General features: G+C 38.8%; 1 long non-coding RNA gene, 1 pseudogene and 2 gene segments (V, D, J or C); 3 read left to right on the forward strand and 1 right to left on the reverse strand.

The window, feature by feature from the left end:
* Window positions 1-36: 36 nt before the first annotated feature.
* Window positions 37-7,039, forward strand: LOC127435851 (uncharacterized). The gene is made up of 6 exons (XR_007896296.1): window positions 37-687; window positions 797-1,038; window positions 1,771-1,882; window positions 1,981-3,091; window positions 6,182-6,767; window positions 6,856-7,039. It is a non-coding gene; the product is annotated as an uncharacterized LOC127435851 (long non-coding RNA).
* Window positions 7,040-9,786: 2,747 nt separating this feature from the next.
* LOC127435841 (Ig kappa chain V region 3547-like) lies at window positions 9,787-10,553 on the forward strand. The segment is given in 2 exon segments: window positions 9,787-9,962; window positions 10,115-10,553. Coding segments are annotated over 2 exon segments (381 nt in total).
* A 785-nt stretch (window positions 10,554-11,338) lies between these two features.
* LOC127435729 (immunoglobulin kappa constant-like) lies at window positions 11,339-13,148 on the reverse strand. The segment is given in 3 exon segments: window positions 11,339-11,849; window positions 12,621-12,672; window positions 13,140-13,148. Coding segments are annotated over 3 exon segments (381 nt in total).
* LOC127435838 (probable non-functional immunoglobulin kappa variable 6D-41) lies at window positions 13,118-14,265 on the forward strand (annotated as a pseudogene).
* Window positions 14,266-23,061: the final 8,796 nt, after the last annotated feature.

A 23,061-nucleotide genomic window follows, 5' to 3' on the forward strand; every position in this document is an offset into this window, starting at 1 on the left:
AGACTGCACAGTGACTGCACTGATACAACTGACAGATACTGCAGCTGCTCATACAACACAATCACACACAACACTGATCAGTAGACAAACACAAATTAAACACAACATGATTTTTCAAAATAAACAGACATTGTTTAAAAGTGATTGTCACATTTCAGGTATAATTTCTGTTTTTTAGAAGCATCCCACAATGCCAAGTGTAAAAAATGGCAAACCATGGCACATATTTTCACTTTATTTTTAAATGTTTAGTTTCATTTTAGGTTATTTTGGTCTGATGTCTTCAGAGAATTTTATAATTTATTCAGAATAGTCTTCGATCCCCTACAATAATCTTGAGATTCTTCTACAATGCACTCTGAGTTCTGCAAGAGTCTAGATGTTACTGAGTTCATACTCATGTACTCTGATTTCATTGAAAGCAGCTCCTTTGAGCCAGTGAGTTTGAGTATATTCTGAAAGACACTGAATGCTTATTGTCTTCCAACACTTGGCATAAAATATCTTAAACTTCACATGGATATCAAGTATTGGCATTTATTGATATGTATGCTAAAGAATCACACTTAAATGAGACAGTTTTGTGTTTTATAGGTCTATTTTCCAATACAAAACAAATGAGAAGTGTCAGGCTAAACTGATGGCCAGTTTAAATACAAGGAATCAGGACCACCAGAGGAAAGACCGGTATCCATCACAAACCCCCTTTATATGTTTTTAAATCTTTAGTGAATGTTGATATCTTGCTGTGTAGGCTTTTGAACTTGTCTTGTGATATTTGTTATTATTTCAACAGGGGGTGGGTCTCTGAAGTTGGTACAACATGCGTGATGAGCTCCATCACACAGCACCGATGGTGGAAAAGCGGCTAATGAATGGGCATGTTGTTTGTGGCAGGCTTTTACATTTGAATATATGCATTTGGACAATAATTGTGACATTCTGCAACTTCATTTTCCAAATTTCTGAGGTTCCCGACTCTGTTAGTGTTTGTCCTGCTGAGCTCTCGACGGGCTACAGTGGGTGTCCTCCCTCAGGGTGAGTAGCCCCTCTTTCTTTCTGTTACTCTCCTTTTGTAATGATGCTTTAAAAGCAGCCAGAAGAAATAGATCCAGCCCTTTATATTCCCATTTATATTCAATTGTTTTATCCCTATTGACTATTAATCGAGGATAGCACGCCTCTGCCTCTGATGCTATGGGTGAGATTAGGTGAAGTTGCTGTATTAGAGATCTGACTCCTTAACTCGGGCATTAACCTTCAGCATGTAACTTATCCTGCACTGTATGTGCTACGGACATGAATGATACCTCAAATCACGTGGCTTGTTGAGGAGCGGTGTGCCTGACTTTGCAGTGGGACTCGTGATTTTTATCTGGTGGACAATAAGACAGGCAAAAAATTCTACACATTTGCATTTACAGAGGGACTTACAGGAACTGTACATTAAAATTGTATTGGCTTAGGCAAGTATGTAACCACCCAACAACATACCTAACAGCACCCTAGCAACCACCCAGAATACCATAGCAACTGCACAGTAATATGCTAATAACCATTCAGATCACCTTAGCAACCGTACAGCAACACCTTAGAATCAAGGCAGTGACTTTTGCACAGGCAAGCTCTACTAACATTTTCATTAGATAATGCACAGAGCTAGTTCCTCTAATAGTTATTAGGAAGACTTTGTATACAAGTCATGCTTTTCTGGTTTTATCATATTTACAGGTTTGATAAAAGCTCTCATTTTTTCTTCTTGCGCAGCAGCAGGTTTGATGAACTCATGACGTCCAGATGTTTACCATCCGTCCACAGACCTCACGACTGATGAGATTCGTGTCCGCCCTAATGTTTGGAAAATTGGCTTTATTGCATTTGAGTGAGTTTATGCTCCTTCAGTGCTACATGTTTTACACAAAACTGTAAAAAAAAATTCAATGCTCCTGATTGTTCATTCTCTTATTTTTATCCTGCTAGCGTCTCAGACTCTTCACATCACACCTGATAAAACAGATGATGCCAATAAATCAGACTTAATGGGAGTAGTTCATCAACTAGAAATCCATCATTCACCTGTATAAGATCATTTCCAGCATCATTTTCATCATCACTTCTCCTGTTGTCTTCTCTAAAATGAGAGGAAGTGTTTTCACATATCTCTCTTTATAGCAACAGCCGGGTGATTCAATTCCCAAATCATCTTCATTGTGGGGACTCTGGCTCAGGATGTCTTTTGAGAGCACTTTTACATCAGGTCTGAGCTGCCTCAAGTTCTGGACTGTTCTAAGTCTCTACGCTGTAAGGTCAATGCTTTCACATTTTTAGTGTGAACTGCACAGCGTGTAGACTTCCAAAGCAATACATTGAATATATATAATTATTTTAGTGTGTCATCAGCAAGAGTTGTGTGTTTGTAGACGGATGAAATCCAGAATAAAGTCCTGAAGTCCAGACGAGGATAAGAATAAAGACTACTGTTACACTCAGCCTGCAGAAATATATTTAACAAATAATATATTTTTTTTTTCTTGATTTATTGTACTGTTTGTTTTTGTCTTCTTCCTGAATTAGTTTTAGAGATTGAAGCCCAAACTTTGAAACACTAAAGTTTATAAGTTTTTGGTTGTTAAATTATTTTCTCATATCCCAGTTAAAATGCAGAGATTACTTCAAGTAAGCCATTTCAAGAAAGAAACTGATAGCAAGAAAGAGCTGAACAGAGTCAATGCACAAACTGTGTCTGGTGACAATGAAATGTGATGATGTAAACTGAGTAAATTATTATATATATTATTATTATTATTATTATTATTTCTATTTTTTTTATTTTTTATATATATATATATATATATATAATTTTAGAAAATAAGCACATTGAACTTTTTTTGAGGATACCAAAATAGGATGTAATTTTTGTCGGCTTATCTTTGATGTGATTTCGGTTGCTTCCATATCTTCCTGCAAGCTGTGAGGATTCTAATGTGTCTCTGTCTCTGAGCCTTTGCTTGTGTATTTCAGTATCACAGTGTGAAAGAAGCCTGGGCTTCATGGGTTTCTCGGTTGTGTTCGAGCAGAATAACTTATTATGGTGAGCATCATCTATGAAAATGTGTAACTGTGTGTAATATGATCTTTTACACACACACACACACACACACACACTCACACACACACACACACACACACACACATTCATACACATCCTTGTTACTCCAGTAACTTTTTAGAAACTGCACAAGCCATCATTACTAGTTCTAAGGCTGCGTTCCACTTCAGATTTTAATCCCTTCCCTCGCTAACTTCCCTCCATCTCATGGACTCGTTGGTGCTTATGTTGCGCGAGTGCCCACTACTGATGTAACTAATGCAATGTTTAACTGGAACACCCTAAGCCCTTGATCACTGATGATGATCGCATTTTGTGGAATTATTTAATGATTTTTGCACCCGAGAAGACAACGTTTTCGGAGATTGATGCAATCACAGATTCAGGTAAGTTTACTTGTAATTTCAGAGGCTTATGTATAAATCTTATCTGTTAAGAAAAAAACAATTTATGGGAAGTAATTGTTAGAAAGGATTAAGTTTTACAAAGTTTTTCAAGTTTTACAAAAATGAAAATGGTAACATTACAATGAAAACATAGGATATGGCTGTGTAACAAACAGTCAGTTTAATGTAGCTACAAGTATTATGCTGTTAAATCTTAATATAACTTTTCTGAACTGCTTAACTGACCTAACTTCACTTCCATCATACATAAGAGTTGTGTGTGTGTGTGGGGGGGGGGTGTAGGTTAAGCGCATTCTGTGCTGTGATGTCACAATCGAGTTGCATTGTGGGATATGGAGCTGTTTGAATCGTACATCTGTGTAGGCTCGTTTCTTTGATCAAAATCGAGGGGTGTAGGGTCTGTCAACAGAAACGTCCCTCACCCACTTAATGAAGTGGAACAGACTTCCAAAACGGTGGTGGGGATTCCCCCAAGGGGAAGTGCTTAGGGAAGTTAGTGAGTGGATGTTTAAAGTGAAGTGGAACGCAGCTTAAAGTATTGTTTTATCGATCTAGCCACGGTAGGCAGTTTTTAAGCAAGATCCTAAATCTGTGGTGTAAGAAAGTATTTCCACACACATGACCATTTTTGGGATGCAACTAGGTTTTTCCTTACATATTTATGTTGAAGCAATATCACCCTCATAGTCATGCTGTTGTATGGTATATCAGCATTGTTGTGTTTAATTGTAGCACAAGGCCGCATAGAAGCCGTGCTGATATACAGAGCAACAGCACTCTTGCTTGTGTGATATTTCTAAAATATGATCATCATGTTTTAACCTTTTTGCACCCGAGTTTCTCCTGTACTGATGGACCCCCCAGCATGAGTTCTTTAATACACGCTGAATTAAAAAAAAAAAAAAAATCTTACCTTACACTTCACAGCAGATACACTGGAGGACAGATTATATAACAGCAGGTGCACTGAAGGTCATATTACATATTATCAAACATATAATGTGGTTTTTAAATATTTATAATGATTGATTATCATAGATAAGATGCGATCGCGAATGCACTTGCCGGCTATGAATGCCGCCATATTGTTTACATGCATTGCGACATGGGATTCTTAGTTTGCCATACAATCATAGAAGGTTCTAAAATCCTAGCCCTTCCACTTTCCTAGTACTGGAAGTGGTTAGAATGGGAGAGGCATAGCTGTGGGAAGTAGGGGTGCTAAGGGGTCCTGCATCACCCCCTGTCGGTGTTCCAGCACACCCTGTGAAGTGTTGTCAAAACAGTGTATCCATGAAAAATTGATGACAATTAATTGATGTTATTTGAAAACCGTTGTATTCTGTGTTAATCTCATTAACCAAAGTAATGACAAACATGTATGGGGTAGTTTTCTTTCATACACGATAATGTGGACAACAAGGTAAAGAAGATTATGACAAAAATGCAATGATTTTAATTGATTTTTTTATTCTACGAAAATGTGAGGAGAAAAAAATTATACTGAAATACATTAACAGTGCACTAACAATTTTTTTTTTCAAAAAGAATAATAAAGAAAGAATGTATTAAAAAATTCAGGCTGTGAATTTCCTCACTTGAGCTGCCTGAATTGAGCTGATCACCAATCACCTGTCTAAAACACAGAAAATTATTAGCAGTCCCTAAAACAATTAACAACACCATAACTTATAAAAAGATAATGCTAATAATAGCTAATATTTTATACTCTTTAAATGTTATTATTTCAGGAGTGCGGTTTTCACAAGGACAGTTTTCATAGCCTATGTTATATATGTTATGCTCAATAATCTAAATCTGTTTGTAGAAATGTTTCAATAAATGTTTATACATTTTTCGAAATGTATAATTAATTGGTTAAAGTTTTTAATATCTGACTGACACATTTTTATAGCAGTTTTAGTGTTATAGGGTATTATAGCGCAAGTTTAATTTTATTTCTCCAATACCGCATCTCTGCCATCATTTGCATTGGCAGAATGGAGTGATTCTGTACCTCTCAGAGTAGAGCAACCTCCAGATGTTCAGATCCCTAGAGATTTATTTTGCATTTACTGGTTAATGCACCTTTTCAGAACAATTACAAAACAACTCAAAACTAGGGATGTGCATGGTTACCATTTCTAACATTCGGTTTCAAGAACTGTTATTCATTTTTTTTTTTTTTTGTCGGGATGTTGAAATAAAGAATGTTTATTGCAATGGAATTTCCTCAAACACTACTCAAAATAGCTGCAAATAAAATGCACAGTGAGTTATGAGTCTAAATAGCATGGACCTTCAAATGATAAATATGCGCTCAGACCGGCCAGGTTTACATTTCCATGAGGCAGTGGTTTAATAGCCTCCTCTGGGTGCTTTGATTTTTAAATGGTTTAAAATCAACTGGTATTGAACTTGTCTAATTATTAGTGCATCGATCAGGAAATTTACAGGCCAATTACGATCACCAGTTTTTCTTTTTAAAGTGCCCTTTGTTACTGTTTTACAAGTTATGTGTTGCAGTTATATGTTTATGCCCCACACTATAAAATTACATTCAGTTGACATTAATTATGAAATGCAAAAATGTATATGAATAGAAAATAGTTATGTATAGTTCTCTTTTCACTATCTGATATCATTGTGACAAACTTGCAACCAGTAAACACCATGAGAGCATCACACACAGCGGAGATACACTGATGAGCCAAACATTATGACCACCTGCCTGATATGCTGTTGGTCCCCCGTGTGCCACCAAAACAGCGCCGACCCGCCGAGGCATGGACTCTACAAAACCCCTGAAGGCGTCCTGTGGTATCTGGCACCAAGACATTAGCAGCAGATCCTTCAAGTCCTGTAAATTGCAAGGTGGAGTCACCGTGGATCGGACTTGTTGGTCTAGCACATCTCACAGAACCTCAATCGGATTAAGATCTGGGGAGTTTGGAGGCCAGGGCAACACCTTGAACTCTTCATCATGTTCCTCAAACCATTCCCGAACAATGTGTGCAGTGTGGCAGGGCACATTATCCTGCTGAAAGAGGCCACTGCCATCAGGGAATACCAATGCCATGAAGGGGTGTACCTGATCTGCAACAATGTTTAGGTGGTGGCACGTGTCAAACTGATGTCCACATGAATGGCCGGACCCAGGGTTTCCCAGCAGAACATTGCCCAGAGCATCACACTCCCTCTACTGGCTTGTCATCTTCCTGCAGTGCAACCTGGTGCCATCACTTACCCAGGTAAACAGCACACATATACACTGCCATCCATGTGGTGTAAAAGAACACGGGACTCATTATTATGATTAACACCTGTTTCCAATTGCAGTGAGCTTGGGGAGAGCAGTATATAAGGGACTACGCCACCGGCAAGAGGCAAGAGAGTCTGGGTCCAGAGCCCTATTGTGAAGCTGATGTGTTATTGTGAAGCTCGTGTTTTATTGTGAAGTTGTAAAGCTGACGTGTTATTTTGAAGCTTTAAGCGCTGGAGTTTATTCATTAAAAACCCTTACCTGTGAGTGGAAGAAACTAGTTCCCTGTGTCCTCCTTCCCCTCCGGTCCTGAAGTTTGTTACAATGTACAACAGAACAAAAGAGAAAAAACACTGTCTTACTCTGTCTGAAACTCAGCAAAACGAATGAAACAAAACGCAGGTGTTTCAAGATGTGTTTATAAAAATGTAAGTTGTTTTTAACTTTACAGGGTGTCCCCCATTCTGCTGGTCAGAGTGGATTGTGAGGGGGGTTACTACACTCGGTGACCTATATGAGAGTGGAGTGTTGAGATCCTTTGAAAATTTGGTTCAACATTTTGGGATTCCCAGGTCTTAGTTCTTCAGGTACAGTATTTACAGCTGCGCCACCTGCTCTGTACTGTTTTTGGGAGTAGTTTACACCCCCCTTAAAGCGGCAGATACTCTGATAGAGGTGATTACTGCTTTTGGAAATGGTAATGAGGCATCAGTGTATTACTCCCTGCTAATTCAGAGTTGGGGGATGGAGCTTTAAATTCTATCAAGAGATTATGGGAGAAAGATTTAAACTTGGTATTGGAGGGGGGAGTGTGGGCTAGGATTCTAAAAAACATCAAGTCTGCATCTAGAGATGCAAGGGTGCACCTTATGCAATTCAAGATTTTACATCGATTCTACTGGACCCCCTATTGTGTAGGCTTGGTCTTAAAGACATACCCACCTGCTGGCAATGCCAATCAGAAGTTGGAGACACAACCCATGTTTTTTGGTGGTGTGTTAAGATCCAAGAATTTTGGACATAAAAAAATTGGGTTCTAACCAGTGTGATGATTGGTAAGCAGGTTATTTTAAGGGGATGGAAGTCAGATGGAGCGCTCTCATTTCTATAGTAGTGTGCGGTGATGGGGAGGGTGGCAGCTTTCGAGGAGGTGTTAAGTAGAAGGCTAGGGTTTTGGGATTGTTTGATAGAAAATGGGGCAATTATTTAGTGTTTTTGGGGGACTCTCGGGGAGGGGGTGTGGAGAGAGAAGTTTTGTTTTAATTATCTATGATTATTATATTTTCTTTTTGTTTTCTTTTTTATTTATTTTTATTATTCTTATATGTGAACACAGGGGTGTTTGTCGGGGGTCAGGGTGGGGTTGGTGATTGGTGATTGGGGAGGTGTAATAGTGGGGGTTAAATATAAATGTTGATTCAATGTATGTTTTTTTATATATATATGTATATATATATATATATATATATATATATATATATATATATATATATATATATATATATATATATATATATATATATAACTTAGAATCAATAAAAAAATTTAATAAAAAAATAAATAAAAAAACTTTACAGGGTGTTAAAAAAAAAAAAAAAATGACCCAAACACGGCCGGGTTGAAGAACTCTGTTGCATTTGTAGAATGACCGAATATTAATTTTGGAATTCAAACAGTGGCGCATCGAACGTTTAACTAAATGTTGACTATCTGTGCACATCCTTACATAAAACCAGGGTAAATATGCATAACTTTTAAAATAATAGTCTTAAGTTGACATTAACAATAAATTTACTATATTATAGTGTGCTTAAGACTCAGCTCTTGAAAGTGTATTCCTCTGCAGTATACGGAAGTGTCTAATTTCATTTTCACTATATAGAGCTGGTTGGGTTTTTATAATGGCAGTTTTGGATTTCAAAGTAAAATAAGATCTGTGGTAAACATTACTTAACGACATGTGGACATTTTGCTCAACAAAATAAATTACACAAAGTCATACTTAAAACGTAAACTTTGAAGCCATATTCAAGAAACATACTTAAAAAAACAAAAAATAAAATAAAAACAGCAGCTTCAAAATGTACGTTTGAGATATGAAAGTGTGTAATTTATTTTTAGAACCAAATGTCACATTATCTTCAAGTAATGTTTTCCACAGACCTTTGTTTACTCATAAATCCAAAACTGCCATTATAAAAACACATAGGAAATTCCAGAGGGAACCCATGGTGAATAAGCCTTCTGGGTTCACCTACAAATTGACGTCATGGCTGAACAGCTCTATGTTTTGATGTACTTTTAAAATTTCACAGTACACAGCAAGTACACATTCAATGCAATATGAACACTTTTTTATAAGAATTTTGAAGACACTTTGATTAATGATGTTGTTGTACACAAATGTAACTAGAATCAGAAGCTTTATTGAATGTTGCAGTAAACACAGAACATTGATTGATCACACAGTGAGTGACACTAGAGCTCTCTTTCAGTATTCAGTTGTAAATCACCATACTCATGTGAATGCTGCCTGAAAAAAAAGGACATTTAGATATGACTCATCTTCAGGAGAGAGAAACATCTGCACTCAGAGCTCTTCACAGCATTTCTTGTAGAACGAGACATCAAGAACAGCTTCATCATGTGTTACTCTGCATTCAAACACCTCTCTCGCTTCCCAGCGTGCTTGACTGAGTATTGAAACACTAATGTGACTGTATCGGCTTTCCTGCTCATTCTCTGCACTGGTCAGAACCCCATCAGTGACCTCTGACCCGTCCAGTGTCCAGTTGTGGAGAGTAAGATCTGAGCAGACAGAGCAGTGGCACTGAGTCTCTGAAGGAGCTGAAGGAGGAATGAGCAAAACTTTTCACATTGTCAATCTTATTGACTGTATCTGCAGGACATTCTTCAGTGCTCTTCAGAGTGTGTTCAACAGAATGTATACAGTATATTAGTGTGTATATTAGTTTAGTAGCAGTACAGACTGTTGAAGATCCTGCCCACTTCTTTGCATTGTCAGCACATGCTTCAGTGATCTGAGAGTGTTTATAGTGCTGTGAGTTTAACACTTCATGACTGACAGCAGAACAGAACACAATCTTCATCATCACACAACACAAAACAACAACAATGACCTTCAGCATCATCTTCATCTGGACACTTTTATTCTGTATACAAGGTATAAAATTAAACATTTAAGCATTGAAAAATACTTGAAAAGTAATTACAAAATTTTAAGTAAATATTCATGTGTCTTATAAATATGGTTGTTATTGTTTATATTAGTGTTGATGCACTTCACATTTGAATTCTATATGAATTTCTCTTCAGGATCAAGTGGACAGATCACAGTGACTCAGACTCCTTCAGTGAAACTTGCTGCTCCAGGAGAGACTGTTGTGTTGAAATGTACTGCCAGCACTCCTTTAACAGGCTGCAGCCCACCCTGTCTGTCCTGGTACTTACAGAAACCTGGAGAAGCTCCTAAACTCCTGATTTATAGAGTGAGCAACCTTCAGTCTGGAACTCCATCTAGATTCAGTGGCAGTGGATCTGGAAGTGATTTCACTCTGACCATCAGTGGAGTCCAGACTGAAGATACAGGAGATTATTACTGTCTGAGTTATCACTACATCAGTAGTAGCTGGGTGTTCACACAGTGATAAAGAGTCGTACAAAAACCTCCGTCAGTCAGACTGCACAGTGACTGCACTGATACAACTGACAGATACTGCAGCTGCTCATACAACACAATCACTCAGTATAGCCTAAAGTGTTAAGAGACTTCAAATAATATTTATTTATATACGTTCGACAACTAATTTATATCTAATTAAATATTTTTATTTGTCTGAAATTTTTTTTTCACAGTTTCAGCATGCTGTTTATTTCATCAAAGATGTGCTTTGTCAAAATGTCCATTGGTAAAAAACATCCAAATAAAGCTGCTGATTATGCAGTGAAACATCAGTCAGAGTTTCTCAGTGAAGAGCTCTGATTAACAGATACTGAAGAACACACATCAGAATGAATCATTCACTGTGTCTTATCACAGAGTGAACAGTTCATTCAAACATTCATAATGTCAGTATGACTGCTGAAAACTGATGAATATGAACAAACCTCATCTCTCCATTAGTCAAACTGAACTGTCTCATTTCACAGAATAAAGAGTCAAACAGTTCAACTCATATTTGCATCATCAGGGTGAGTGATTCTGTTCCTCTCAGAATAGAGCAGCTCCATCAGCAGATGTTCATCATCCTCAGAGGAGTTTCATGTTACAGTAATACTGTCAACACATAGAAGAACCAGCAAACAAAACACACTGACATGTGAAGGATATGTGTCTGTCATATTTATATTTCAAAAATCTCTTATTAAATTGATAAAGTTACAACAGCACTAAATGTTTGAGGTTTAGTCATTTGGTCACAGTCTTGTTTTAAAATAAATATCAGCAGGTGTTTTCATGGTCCGTTGAGTGAAGTTTTATTATAAACTTTGAACTAAAAAGTATTTCATTTTCAAAAAAGACCACACAAATCAAAGACATAAAGGTAGAATATAATTTTATTTGATGACTGAATTTTGCTAAAAGACAATGAGCAGTGAATAAAAAAGCACACATGCACTGGTGTCTGATGTTGTTTGACAGACGAGAGAGAGAATGAATGGAGTCCCTCATGTGCTGTTAGTCTCCATGTGAGACATCAGTAAGAAGGGCAGAACAGAAGTGAGTGGATCTACTCTGAACACTGATCTCTCCTCACTTCTCCAGTGACTGGCGGCTGCTGGTCTCTCCTGCTGGCCTCACAGATCACTGAGACCCCCTTGATCCACTCCTGCTTAGAGAGAGTCAGGCTGCTGCTCCAGCTGTACAGACTGTCCTTCTCCAGGACCCCAGCACTGCTCTCCTGAGACCTGCTGTTCCCGTCCACCTTCCAGCTCAGGCTCCAGTCTGAGGGGAAGCCCTTGTTGGCCACACACATCAGTGTTGCTGTGTTCTTTGTGGAAATCTCTTCACTGGAGGGGGGCAGGACGCTCACTTTAGGAGAGATGTTGCCTGACAAACAGAGAACAAAGGTCAACTCAAAAGATGAAGAATTTTTTATGTATTTCTCGTTGCACAATAAGCATCTACTGTAATGCACATGTAAATGCAATAACTGCAGTAATAAAATTATTTGCAGCATTTGAAAACTCTATAATAAATATTTCACTTTAGACATCATGTTTCACACCTCCACTAAAATGTTTCCCATTCTAATTTCTGGGGAACTCCAAATAAAATAAATAAAAGAGTCGAATAAAACATGTAACTTGCCCAATTTTGACGGATTAAGCACCAAATACTGCCCAACATTATAAATAAATAATAAACATTAACAAATTGTGAAGATTTAAAAAATGTTATGCATTGAAGTTTTATTAAATATAAAAATGTCAATGTAACACCCCTAATTTTGTATTTGGTGCCACATTCATTACTTTCTGGACAAATTTAGAAATTCACAGCACTCTAAAGTAACCATCAGAGCTGTACTTATTAACACAGAGAACAATTATGAATCCAAACTTAATAAACATAGATTTAAGATTCATTTATGTTGAAAATGGGGCAAATAATTTTAATCTATAAAAAAAATCTAGAATAAAAATCTTTAATTGATCCCATTCACTATGAGCATTCAATTGGCTGTCAAAAATTCAAGGCACATTAAATCTACAAGACAATATTGAACACAAAATAAAGTTATAAAATACACTGATGTACTGTAGAACTACTTATTAAAAAAGTTATTATATTAAAATAATTATATGATAATTTACTTACTGCCAACATCCAGTCTGGTGCCGCTGCCGAAAGTCCACCACAGTGATACAAACTAATGGAGCGACTGTACAAAAACCTCTGCACACTTCAGTAACTGCACTATAAACACATCACAAACACATCTTTACACATTCATAGTAGATCGTTGAGTTCATATTACAAACATTGTCATCTAGTTGTCGTGTTCTTGTTCTTGTTGCTTTCGCTGCTTTGCATTACGCGTTTTTGGAAAATACATTTTTATTAAGAAATTTTAATTTGTGAAATAGCATTGAAAAGTCTGAATAATAATAATAAAAAAGGTTTTCTTGTTTGTGGAAATAATTTGAATTTCAGATCTTTCAGATTTATAACAAGGTTGACAATTAACATGTCCATTTGGCTTCAAATGTTTATATGTTTGATTTTTCCAATTCCTGAAAATAAATAAATAAAAATAAGTGATAAGTGTTCTGGGTTGTTGCTACTGTAGGTGATGGCTTACTGGTCCAATTCTCTATTCTGGTCTCTAGATATTACTTGAGTCATAATATAAGGGGCCAGGCATTTGTATTATCTTCCAGCTGAAAATCCTACTTCCAATCACTTAGAAAAGCAACACCACCAGCACACTTCTCTTCAACAAGCTGCATGATTTGAGGTGTCATTCATGTCTGTAACACAAACAGTGGTGTGTTCTGCTCTAAAGTCTACACAGGGTTAGCGGTTTGTTCAACTCCTGAACCATACTATATACGATCATTATAGGAATGCTTTCCTTAGCAAACATAACTGATTTTACTGAAACATTACTATTTAAAATCATTTTTTTAAACTTCAGCTACCCATGAATAGTAAATATTAGTGAGTTTAATGTCAGATAAGTATAGTGTGTATATTAGTTTAGTAGCAGTACAGACTGTTGAAGGTCCTGCCCACTTCTTTGCATTGTCAGCACATGCTTCAGTGATCTGAGAGTGTTTATAGTGCTGTGAGTTTAACACTTCATGACTGACAGCAGAACAGAACACAATCTTCATCATCACACAACACAAAACAACAACAATGACCTTCAGCATCATCTTCATCTGGACACTGACAGTGTTTGCTCAAGGTTTGTGTGGCACAGTTTGGTAATGATAATTTGTTCCTGTGTGAAATTACATCATTGTTTGTAATGTAATGTTTTATATATTTTATTTTTGTTCTTTCTTCCAGCATGTAGAGGACAATACACTGTAACTCAGAGTCCCTCAATAACAGCAGCTCAGCCAGGACAAGTTGTCAGAATAAACTGTAAAACCAGCAGTAATGTCTACTTGGATAGTAATGGATCTTGCTTGAGCTGGTACTTACAGAAACATCACAGAAGCTCCTAAACTCCTGATTTATTATACAAGCAGCCTTCAGTCTGGAACTCCATCTAGATTCAGTGGCAGTGGATCAAACTATGGAAGTGATTTCACTCTGACCATCAGTGGAGTCCAGACTGAAGATACAGGAGATTATTACTGTCGGAGTGCACACTGTCATACTTGCGTATTCACACAATGATAAAGAGTCATACAAAAACCTCCCTTATACATCACAGCACTGATACTGCTGAGAGATATTTCAAGTGCAGAGCACATACAGTACAAAACAACAACAAATCTCACTGTTTAGTTGTTGTACACTGTAAAAACATTCACTATGAATGTACAGTAAATTACTGACAACTGTGACTTCACAGTGAATAAGAGTATGAAATGTAATACTGTGGTAAAACTGTATTGCTGTATCTGCATTTCAGTTATCTCTTGTAAATTTACAGATTAAATGTAACAGTGATGTTTGCAGTATATTCCCCTTATGCACCATGGCATGGATAAGTTACTATATGCTATTTTTACTTATGCTTGTGATGGAGAGCCTGTTAGTCGGTCTCCGTCATGGGATTTTAATGTGTCTAAGGACACTCCTTGTCTCTTGTCCCCACATGCTTTAAATGTCCACCATTGTGCCTGTACCAAAGCAATCCAAAATCACTTGCTTAAATGACTGGCATCCTGTTGCTCTGACCCCCATCATCAGCAAATGCAATGAGAGACTAATCAGAGATTACATCTACTTTGTGCTGCCTGCCTCACTTGACTCACTGCAGTTTGCATACCACAACAACCGCTCCACTGATGATGCCATTGTATCTACAATACACACTGCTCTCTCCCACCTGGAAAAAAAGGAACACATGTGAGAATGTTGTTTGTAGACTACAGCTCAGCATTCAACACCATAGTGCCCTCCAAGCTTGATGTGAAACTCCGAGCTCTGGGCTTAAACAGCTCGCTGTGCAGCTGGATCAGATGGTTAGAATGGGCAGCAACATCTCCTCATCACTGACCCTCAACACTGGAGCCCCACATGGCTGTGTTCTCAGCCCACTCCTGTATTCCCTGTACACACATGACTGTGTGGCAACACAGCTCCAATGCCATCATTAAGTTTGCTGATGATACGACGGTGGTAGGTCTGATCACTGATAATGATGAAACAGCCTACAGATAGGAGGTGCACACTCAGACATACTGGTGTCAGGAGCACAACCTCTCCCTCAACGTCAGTAAGACCAAGGAGCTTGTGGTAGACTTCAGGATAAAAGATAGAGAACACAGCCCCATCACCATCAATGGAGCACCGGTGGACCTGTTTTATTAGGTGTGATGTGAAGAGTCAGAGAAGTTAGCAGGATAAAAAGAAGAGAATGAACAATCAGGAGCATTGAAAAAGATGTTACAATTTTGTGTAAAACATGTAGCACTGAAGGAGCATAAACTCACTCAAATGCAATAAAGCCAATTTTCCAAACATCAGGGCGGACACAAATCTCATCAGTCGTGAGGTCTGTGGATGGATGGTAAACATCTGGACAATAGATTACTGGAGCAGTGTGAAATCCCATGCTGCTTCAAACGTTCCACTATCATCCCCATCCCAAAGAAACCAAAAATCACAGGACTTAATGACTACAGACCTGTCACCCTGACGTCTGTGGTCATGAAGTTTTTTGAGAGACTGGTGTTGGCCCACCTGAAGGACATCACCGGATGCTTTCTAGATCCCCTTCAATTTGCTTATTGAGTAAACAGGTCTGTGGATGATGCAGTCAACATGGGATTGCATCATATCCTGCAACATCTGGACAGACCAGGGACATATGCAAGGATCCTTTTTGTGGACTTCAGTTCGGCTTTCAACACCATCATCCCAGCTATTCTCCGGACTAAATTACACCAACTCTCAGTTCCCATGTCTATCTGTCAGTGGATTACCAGCTTTCTGACAGACAGGCAGCAGCTTGTGAGACAGGGGAAATTCACTTCCAGCACCTGTACAATCAGCACTGGTGCCCCCGGGGATGTGTGCTCTCCCCACTACTCTTCTCCCTCTACACCAATGACTGCATCACCATGGACCCCTCTGTCAAGCTCCTGAAGTTTGCACAAGACAACACTGTCATCGGCCTCATCCGAGATGACGATGAGTCTGCATACAGAAGTGAGGTTAAACAGCTGGCCGTCTGGTGCAGTCAAAACAACCTTGAGCTGAACACACTCAAAATGGTGGAAATGATTGTGGACTTTAGGAGTAACCCCCCAACACTCTCCCCCTCACCATTCCAAACAGCACTGTGGCAGCAGTGGAGTCATTCAGGTTCCTGGGCACTACCATCTCACAGGACCTGAAGTAGGAGACACACATTGACTCCAATGCGAAAAAGGCCCAGCAGAGGTTGTACTTCCTTCGCCAGTTGAGGAAGTTCAACCTGCCACAGGCGCTGCTGATACAGGTCTACTCAGCGGTCATTGAGTCACTGTCCTCTGCACTTCAATAACTGTCTGGTTTGGTTCAGTTACGAAATCAGACATCAGAAGACTACAAAGGACAGTTCGGACTGCTGAGAGGATTATTGGTTGCCCCCTGCCCCCCCTTCAAGAACTATACACTTCCAGAGTGAGGAAAAATGTTGGAAAAACCTTCAAAGTAAGGTGCAACCCCACTAAGGAAGTTACGAAAAAACAAAACAAAACAAAACACAGAACTAACAGCAATAACAAGATACTGAGAAATAAACATTCACCATGCTAACTTCCCTCACTAAACCCTTCTAATAATAGAAGTTTAGAACAGCCCCGCAAAAGGCATATATTGTGAACTCAAGAATATTAAAATGTGAAAATCATGACTTATTGACAAAATATAGAAACACGAAAAGAGATAAATAAAAATCTGGGAGGACGATCCTACCCTATTTACTATAAAATGAACCAGAAGACAGTTTCAATAAAGATGAACATATGTTTCAATTAAAGACAATCCGTAAATCTAAACATCTGACCACTCTCCAGTTATTCATTACCCAGCGCAACAATGCCATTATCGGCAGTCCCCAGATCCTCAGCATCTTTTCGGCCCGTACCAAAGTGAAGCTCGGCAAATTCTTTGGCTTTCTTCGCATCTGTGAACCCAGTCTCTGTGCCATTAAAAGTCACTCTCAACTTCGCTGGAAATACTGTTCCATACCGCACCCCTGACATGCTCTGGCTCTGTTGAACGCAGCTCTGCGCTTTGCCACTTCAGGAGTGAAGTCCGGGAAAACACGGATCTGCTGACCATTATTAGTAAGATCCTTTCGTTCAGCAGCTTTCTTGAGGACTGTTGTCACATCCCGAAAATAATGAAGTCACACTATAAGTGATCGCGGCGGCTCTGTGTCATCCGGACGCTTACGCAAAGCCCTGTGGGCACGATCCACAAACGGGCAATCTTCTAGTGACAATGCGTCTTTCAAGAGTTCATAAGCAAATGCGTTCATCTCTTTGCCCTTCTCAGTCCCTTCTTTCAATCTGGCTATTTGCACATTTTGTCTTCTAGATTGCCCCTCTAGATCCATGCACTTGTCTGTAAGAAGACTCACTTCAGCACATAATTCACCTCCAATTGAAGCTTGGTTATGGCATCTGAAGAGTTGCTGAGCATTCTAGGTCAGCAAGAGTAGAACCATGTTGCGCGGTCATAGTTTGCAAGGCCAAAATGGCAACCTGAGTTTCAGATTTGAGAGCAGATATTTCACCTCTGGTAGTTGTGGTAGGAGTGTCAATCTTCTGACAAATTTCAACTTTGGTAGCTCATAGATCAGAACGTAGTGAGTTAATGGCTTCCAGGACTGTATCCTCTGCCGACCGTTGGAAAGCTTCACCTGGCGGAACATCGTCATCAGGAGAGGTCAGTGCGATAGGGCCTACTTCGTTCAGCTTTTTGCTTTTTGAAGACTGTGTCTTCGAGTTTGCTTTCATCATGTAGCCAGTGAGTATAAATGAAACTTGAGCTAATCCAACTTGGCAAGAAAAACCTTTATGTAGATATTATTGTTCAAAATGTCACTTTATTAATAATTTTGCAGGAGCTGCAGGGGAGTGCGACCTACCGACCCATAACTCACTAGCTCCCCCAATATATTTGTTTTTAACATTTAACAAATTTCAATCAAACTGAACAAATCTTTATATGGGATATATATTAGGAGAATTCAGAATACTTGTGAAGTTAAAATGAATTACACATATGAACTTTTGAAACTTAGTAAAAAAAAAATATATGTTTTAAACAATACAGTTTGGTAAATGGTAAAACAAATGCGGCATTGATTGAAGTATTTTCATACTTTGCAAAGTTAAGCATATTTAAATAAATATCATTTAAACTATTTGTTTTAATCTTTACTTTTGTTTCTTTCTTTGTTTTTGTTTTTGTTTGTTTGTTTTAAGCATTTGTTACATTTAGGCTTAACCAAGTTAAAGTCAAGATTTGAACCACACAGAAATTCTGCAGGGACCTTAAAACAGACAGTACAAATATTAAAAGCATTAAATATCACACATTTCCATGGCACATTGTCGTTCTTATTGACTTTATCTGAATTGTGCAGGGCATTCTTTGGTGCTCTGGGAGTGTTTATACTACAACATTTTTGTGATACTCATGTTGCAGGTGTAAAAGATGAAAATCAAAGATGGTGCTACTGTGAATAAGGTATATAAACAGACTGTGTTCTGTCAGTTCTGATCTTTGGATTCAACAGATTGTGTATTTGACCCACTAATATTTCCCTAATTAGTTTTATAATGGCTGATTGGTTTATTTTTGATCATGTTTTTTTTATGATGTTTCCAGTTGTATTTAGTTATATATTGTATTTAAAATAAAAAATTATTACAGTTCTTATAATACATACTTCTGCCTTTGGGAGTACCTGGACTGAAACCAGTTCGGCAGAAAGGGGGGCTGGCCGCTCAAAGAAAACAACTGGCCTGAAACAGCCAAAGCTTTCTTCTTTCCCTAAACAACAAATTGGCACAATTAATTGTGCCTTCCCAGCTTTTCACTATTCATAGTATCTATGGATGGAGTACTCAGATTCACAGGATTTTGTGTTTTGTTTTAGCTGTCGCCACTTTTCTTCAAATGTTGCAAGGTCAGACACAGACAAACTATTTACTAAAGTGGGGCCACGGAATTGGAAAAAACTGGTAAAACATGCTTTATCACAGGCACATTTAACAATCATGCAGATGTGGGAATGCTACAAGCAGGCTGAGGTATCAGGATCTGTGGCAGCAAAATTATCCCACAGCCATCAAGATGCAGTAGAGAAAAACTGACAGTCTGTCGGTATTGTAAAATTGCTTGGTAAATTAGGCTTGCCTTTACATGGACAGCGTGAAGACAATGATTCAGCAGTAAAGGCAAATTATTTGGGCATATGCACATTTTTCTTAAAGTATGATCCTGATTTCAAATCCATGCAGTCCAAATATTTTAACTGCACAAGCCGAGACTTTCAGAACCAAATTATTGCATTGCGTGCAGAACAAATTTGTGAAGAAATATCCAATGCAGTACATGAGGCCGGTTTTCTTGCGGTTATCGCTGATGAAGCAAAGTCCTCAAAGACAGAACAACTTTCTGTTTGCATTAGATAAACTGAGGGGCTTGATATTAAGGAGCGATTCCTATGCTTTATTGACTGTTCCGATTCCAGTTGTAGAAGAGGGAATCCAGCTGTGCCCTCAGAGTGACCTGGGTCTTATCCATGCGCTGATCACGCAGGAGGTCAGCCAATATGTACTCAGAGGGGGTGATAGAGAGCTATGTGAGGCCTTCAGTGCCATGAGTCCAGATCTCCAAACCCAACTAGCTAAACAGAAAATACAGTTCCATTACAACCCCCTAAATGCCCCGCATTTGGCCGGTTTGTGGGAGCGCGAAATCCGCTCAATCAGGACTGCTCTGCATACCACAGTTGGGTCTCATGTACTCACAGAGGAAGTTCTCAGGACACTTCTCATAGAGCTTGAGTCCATACTCAACTCAAAGTCACTGGGGTACGTCTCCTTTGATGTGGCCGATCCGGATCCGGTGACCCCAATTACCTATTTATGAGGCAGCCAGATGCATCTCTAGTAGTCTACAAGTAGTCCACAATTCTGGATTAGTGACCCCAGTAACCTTACACCTAGGATAATTGTAATGATAATGAACCACCAGCTTCATCGGTCCCTGTGGCCTGTTGGCAGAGTGACAACTACATACCCTGGATCAAACGGCCATGTTTGCTCAGCAAAGATCCAAGTCAGGAATGAACACTACCATCAACAAGCAGCTCGCCTCATCAAACTATCAGCCATACCGGATGATGACAACCCTATATCACCCTCTACAAGAACTACAGGAAGTACACTGGCACAGCAAATGTAGGGGCGGCTGTAGAAGATGGAATCCAGCTGTAGGATGTTAGATGCAGAAGAGCGAACAACTACTGCAATAAGACTTGAATCTAGAAAACCCAACCTTTTAATCCTGGAATTCCTCAGCATCATAAATTAAAAGATTCTGCTTGACTAGGTGCCAAGAAGTCTAGCTGAAGCTCACATCTGGCCAATAAAACTAACAAAAGGGACTTGTCCAGATAGCACATGACTTCAGAACTTCATGCTTCTGAGGAAATAACACATTTAATGGTTATCGCCTGAAACTGCCATCAAGGCCATCTCTGCAAAGAGACCCTAAGGGCAGAGGTTATGGGCAATAAAAGACAGAGAACACACTCCCCGGAATGTTTAAACTCCCCGGAGGCTTAAAACACACTCTGTTTTTGTCCTTCGATATAAACCAATTTGCTACACTTAAACTAGTCTCATCAGATCACGAAACACCATGATCATTATTCAGCAAACAGCAGCTAAAAAGGAATCCATGAACATTTCACACAAAATCACTGTACTTCACTGAGTTAACCCTCTAAAATATACAGAATGCATTTGGATCAAAAATATACACAATACCTAGCCTTATTAGATAATTTTGAAAATTACTTTGACCTGTGATTATTTTTATAACTGACAAATTAATGATTATAGCCTGATGTACCTTTTAAAATATGTGTAGTGATTTGTAATCACTTATAACTGACAAATCAATGATTATAACCTTTAATCTTGTGTTATTCATGTCATTTTTACTAATAATGGTAACTATTCAGGATAAAACACCTCATGTTTACTATTGTTGAAATTCTTTCTGCATTTCAGTAATGTTTATGATAATTAATTTTTGATATATTCAGTTGTTTTAAAGATATAAAAGTTCTATAAATATAAAAAGATATAAAATCCTCCACACAAGGGGGCCTGGGTAGCTCAGTGGTAAAAGACGCTGGCTACCACCCCTGGAGTTTGCTAGTTCGAATCCCAGGGCATGCTGAGTGACTCCAGCCAGGTCTTCTAAGCAACCAAATTGGCCCAGTTGCTAGGGAGGGTAGAGTCACATGGGGTAACCTCCTCGTGGTCGCTATAATGTGGTTCATTCTCAGGGCACGTGGTGAGTTGAGCACGGATGCCGCGGTGGATGGCGTAAAGCCTCCACACGTGCTATGTCTCTGTGGCAACGCGCTCAACAAGCCACGTGATAAGATGCATGGGTTGATGGTCTCAGACACGGAGGCAACTGGGATTCATCCAAAAAAAAAAAAAAAAAAAAATCCTCCACACAAAGGATTGTAAATCAACTGTGAAAAGGACAGATCAGTTGACCATGTGACTCTGAAAAGCCACATCTGATTGGCTCAGGACCCCTTTGGGGTGTGGCCAGTTTCAGCTCAAAAGTTTCCTAACAAGGAATAGGTCCTCGGTGGTGGTCTCCTCTCTTCTTCGGCTCTCTTGCTCTTCACTTCCTCTGCAACTCCTCATCCTCAGTGCTCTTGCCCTCATGGCTTGCAGCCTCCGTGCCATGTAGTGTCCAAGGAAACTCGGGACCCGAAGTCCCGAGTTCCCGAGGAAGCCTCTCACTCTCTGCTCCACAGGTCACACACACGTAACAGGAGTCACGAGTCCTCCTTGCGGAAGGCCTCGCTTCAAAGCCCGCCTCCTCATCCATCGAGACAATAACTATCCACAATCATAACAGAGTCCAAAACATCGACGGAACAAACTTTCTACAAAGAGCCAAAGAACCAAGCAACACAAGGAAATGCAACGATGTGCAAGTACATCTCAAGACTTTTGCTGAAAGTGCTAGTGTATTATTTAAATACTTTAGGTAATCCGATTGTAAATCGATTTAGACTCAAAGGAGGATAAATGGTTCTTAAGGCATTGTCTACAGACTCCATAAAGTTCATTTTCACTGTACTGATCATTTCTGTCGCTTTACTCACCAACCTGTTTCATGTTGTATGTGTTAGATTCGTTTTTGTTTAGAATAGCAATAGAGTTTGTTTGTATTCAAGGATAATTTGACTGTGGTATATTTTGATAATCTCGTCACTTGATTTTAAAAGATCTGCTTCAAAGCTATACCTAAAATATGTGTGGTATTATTTTCAATAAGCCATGAGAATAATATTACTCCAATAAGTGAATTAATCATAATTCCCTTATTAAAGCTAATTCCTTACAATAGAAATTGTGAGCAGATACAATGAGACGTTGTATTATGATTTTAATGGTGGAGAACTTTATTCAGACAAATAATCTAATTATTTGTCATTTATCTTTCTTATTATGGTTGTCAAACGCGACTAATTCCATTATAAATTTCCTTACATAATAATGATGTAGAATAAGGATGGTTTAAATTAATTCCTAACACACATGCTGTTCCTACACATCGGTGGCCTCCAAGTGACCTGGGTCTTGTCCATGCTGATCACACAGAAGATCAGTCAATAGGGACTCAGCACCGGGTGTGAAGGTGCTATGTATAGAGCAAGTCAGACTCAGCAGCCCATTAGGGGGGAGCCCCCCTTAGTGATCATGTGTTGATCATGCAGGGGGACAGTCAATCAGATCACAGCATGGCCCGAGGATGTAACACTCTAAGCTTCTGCATGCATCATCTCACTCTGGCCAAGAAAAAGTTCATT

The sequence above is a fragment of the Myxocyprinus asiaticus genome, chromosome 46, assembly GCF_019703515.2.
Source record: "Myxocyprinus asiaticus isolate MX2 ecotype Aquarium Trade chromosome 46, UBuf_Myxa_2, whole genome shotgun sequence".
NCBI classification, from domain to species: Eukaryota; Metazoa; Chordata; class Actinopteri; order Cypriniformes; family Catostomidae; genus Myxocyprinus; species Myxocyprinus asiaticus.